The sequence below is a fragment of the Corvus brachyrhynchos genome, unplaced genomic scaffold, assembly GCF_000691975.1.
Source record: "Corvus brachyrhynchos isolate BGI_N302 unplaced genomic scaffold, ASM69197v1 scaffold193, whole genome shotgun sequence".
Lineage (NCBI taxonomy): Eukaryota > Metazoa > Chordata > Aves > Passeriformes > Corvidae > Corvus > Corvus brachyrhynchos.
This window is the reverse complement of record NW_008237087.1, coordinates 88,216-91,680: the sequence shown is the minus strand read 5'-3', so window position 1 is coordinate 91,680 and position 3,465 is coordinate 88,216. Positions and strand designations below refer to the sequence as shown.

Below are 3,465 nucleotides of genomic sequence, written 5' to 3'. Positions count from 1 at the left end.
CCAGCGGCCTGCGCCACGGGCAACTTCCCGGTGCCCGCTGAGAGACCCCCTGCCCCACCAGGGAACCCTCTGAGCGCTTCCCGGGGCCTCCATGCTCGGGGGTCGGTGCAGCCCGGTGGGACCGGGATTTCGTGTCCCGCTGTCCCGATCTCCCGGTGCGACCGGGCCTTCCGTGCGATTCGGGAGCCGCTTCACCCCTGGGGGCGAGCGCTGGCCGGAGACACCCTCGGATTGATGTCCCTGAGGTGGGAACGGTTCTGGAGCTAGGAGTCGAGCTGGAATGGGCGCAGGGATGGGGCTGTGCTGACCCCGACAGCCCAGGGCACGGGGTTATCCCAAAAAAGAACCAGAGGGTGTATTCCAAGGAAAACAGCGGCAGGACCGTGGGGAATATGCCTAAAGGGAGGACCCCCGAGGAGGCAAAGGGCAGTAGAGTGTTTGGTGGGTGAAGCAGAGGGGAGCAGTGCCTGAACCTCTCCCTGTGCACTTCCCAGGCGCCAAGGATCCCATCATCCCGCTCCAGGAGGGCCACGCTTCCCACCACAGGGAATCCCAGCGCTTCTGCTACACCAACACCCGCGTGCCACGATGGCACGACATCTGGACGAGGACACAGGTGAGAGGAGGAGGAGGAGGAGGAGGAGGCAGCAGCTCCTCCCCGCTCCAGCCCCTCCATCCATTCCCACCTCGCTTCCCGACAGATCCGTGTCACCAGCAGCCGGATGATCCGCGTCACCCAGGTGGACAGCGAGGAGGAGCTGGAGAAGTTCAGCGTGTGGAACGTGGTGTTCTCCTTCCTGCGGGGGAAGCTCAACGACACCAGCATCGACGTGGATCTCTACAGCAACAAAACCTGCCTCAAGGTCGAGCTGCTGGAGCCCGGCACCACGTACTCTGTCGTCCTCTTCCGACGTACGTCCCCTGCCTGGTGGGGGAAAGGGGGCCTGGGGCTGCCCGGGGGACAACAGGATGCAGCAGCTCATGAGCCAAGGACCAGCAAGGCTGTTCCTTCCTCAGGAAGGGCATTGGGTCTGCGGAAGGCAATGTGGGGGCATTTGAGGCACTTGGAGGTTCACCTGGACACTGCCCCATCCCCGTCCTTGTGACCCTGTGGCAGGTGGGAGCTTCCCACCGTGCCCCTCTCCACTGGGATTCGCTCTCTTCACAGGCTTTGATCCTAAGCTGTTCCTTGTTTTCTTCCTGGGCCTGCTGTTGTTCTTCTGTGGGGACACACTGAGCAGGTGAGTGCCCTCCTTTCCCCGGGGGCTGGGGCAGGTGGGCAGTGCCCGGTGGCTCCCGGGTGGGGGGTGTTTGTGCACAGGTACCCATAAAACACCCGGTGTGATCATTTTAGGAGCCAAATCTTCTACTACTCAGCTGGCATCAGCGTTGGTTTGTTGGCCTCGCTGCTCGTCCTCGTCTACATGATGTCCAAGGTCATGCCCAAGGTAGGTGTCATCTCCTGGGGATGAGTGGTCAGCAGCCTCATAGCCCTTTCCATACTGGTGTAGTACTGGGATGGGCTGGGCTTGGCACAGAGCAGCTCAGCACCTGGGGGAGGTACCCACGGCTGCCCCACTGCCTGCCTGCAACTCCCCCTTGTCCTCCCCCAGAAAAGCCCTGTGTACTTCCTGCTGGTCGGAGGTTGGTCCTTTTCCCTGTACCTGCTCCAGCTGATCTTCAAGAACCTGCGGGAGATCTGCAAGTCCTACTGGCAGTACCTGTTAGGTAGGAGAGAGCCCTGGGACTCACCAGTTCACCAACTGAACGTCTCCTAACGGAGCTGGAACGTGCTGGGGAGCGACGCTGAGGCTCCCCATCCCTGCCGGTGCTCCAAGGGGGTGGTGTCAAGTTCACCCTCATCCTCATGTAGCCCCAAATTTCTGCCCCATCCCTGTGCTGTCCCACAGGTTACCTGCTGTTCGTGGGCTTGCTGAGCTTCGCCGTGTGCTACAGGTACGGCCCCCTGGAGAACGAGCGCAGCATCAACCTCCTCTCCTGGGCCCTGCAGCTGCTGGGGCTGCTGCTGATGTACTCGGGCATCCAAATCCATCCCATCGCCCTGGGCCTGGTGCTCGTCGCCATCTGCACCAAGAACCTGGATTACCCCTTGCAATGGGCCTTCGCTGCCTACCGGTGAGGCCTGTGGAATTCCAGCTGCTCGTGGCTCCCAGCTGGGTCGGGATGAGCTGCTGGGCTACCGGTGAGGCCTGTGGAATTCCAGCTGCTCGTAGCTCCCAGCTGGGTCCGGATGAGCTGCTGGATGGAGCCTGTGCCACAGATCAGGGGTGTTTTCACTGCGGTGTGGGAGTGGGGTGGGTAACTGTGCCCTTTTTCCCCTGGGACTGGTGCAGGAGAGGGAGTGAGGAGCAGAGGCTGGAGGGTGTGTTCCGCTTTCCCCACTGCCAGCTGCCCTGCGAGCTTGGTCTGCCCTAGGGATTCATGTCTCAGGAACTGGTCTGGCCCCAGGAGCTGGTCCTGCACCAGACTTCCTTCCCTGCGAGATGGTCCTGACTCAGGAGCTGGTCCTGCCCCAGGGTTCCTGCTCCAGGAGCTGGTCCTGCCCTGCGAGGTGGTCCTGTCTCAGGAGCTCATCTTGCCTTAGATTTCCTGCTCCAGGGATCCTGCCCTGGAAGGTGGTCCTGCCCCAGGGGTTCTGTCCTGAGAGTTCCTGCCCCGGGAGCTGGTCCCACCCTGGAGGTCCCACCCCATCCAGGAGGGCAGTAACTGGTGTTTCCCCCCTGGCAGGAGGGTGCAGAGTTCCAAGCTGGGCCCGACCCCCCCTCGTCTGCTGACAGAGGAGGAATATCGGCTCCAGGGCGAGGTGGAGACCCGCAAGGCCCTGGCAGAGCTGCGGAGCTTCTGCCAGAGCCCCGAATTCTCTGCCTGGAGCACGGTGTCCCGCATCCAGTCTCCCAAAAGGTAACACCCCTGCCAGCGAGCTCGGGGTGGCCACCCTATGTCCCTTTGTGCTGTCACCTCTGTCCTTAGAGACACAGATCCAGGCTGTGTGGGAGCGCAGAGTGACCGGGGGGAAAGGATGGATAATGCCCAGTCGCGGCACCAAAATGCTTCACCCACGTGTGTCAGGGCATATCCAGAGGTGCTGGACACATGTGCCCAACGTGCTGCTCCCTGGCTTCTCCCAGGTTTGCTGACTTTGTGGGTGGTGCCTCGCACGTCACCCCCAACGAGGTGTCTGTCCACGAGCGGGAGTTTGGCCTGGAAAGTCTCTTCATTGACGAGCAGCTGTTCGAGGAGGACGACGATGATGATGATGATGATGAGGACAGTGTCAATGACTCCTTTGCTGGGAATCACAGGAGTGATTCCCTGCCCCACAACCATCTGGATGTCCAGTGAGGTCAGCTGCCCTGGGGCCAAGGAGCAGAACCACTGCTGGGCTGCTCCAGGTGTGGTGGGGATGGACCTTAGGGGGAGATGAACCCTGTGGGGATGGACCCC

General features: G+C 61.8%; 1 protein-coding gene across 1 annotated transcript in view; it reads left to right on the top strand.

The window, feature by feature from the left end:
- The first annotated feature begins 91 nt into the window (after window positions 1-91).
- NEMP1 (nuclear envelope integral membrane protein 1) overlaps window positions 92-3,465 on the top strand; it is a 4,434-nt gene continuing 1,060 nt past the window's right edge. Inside the window, exons 1-9 of the mRNA XM_017728665.1 lie at window positions 92-115; window positions 434-616; window positions 702-912; window positions 1,169-1,241; window positions 1,355-1,448; window positions 1,614-1,728; window positions 1,911-2,136; window positions 2,749-2,922; window positions 3,150-3,364. Of these exons, the coding sequence (XP_017584154.1) occupies window positions 92-115; window positions 434-616; window positions 702-912; window positions 1,169-1,241; window positions 1,355-1,448; window positions 1,614-1,728; window positions 1,911-2,136; window positions 2,749-2,922; window positions 3,150-3,363 (1,314 nt within the window). The 3' untranslated portion in view covers window position 3,364. The remainder of the gene's footprint in view (window positions 116-433; window positions 617-701; window positions 913-1,168; window positions 1,242-1,354; window positions 1,449-1,613; window positions 1,729-1,910; window positions 2,137-2,748; window positions 2,923-3,149; window positions 3,365-3,465) is intronic.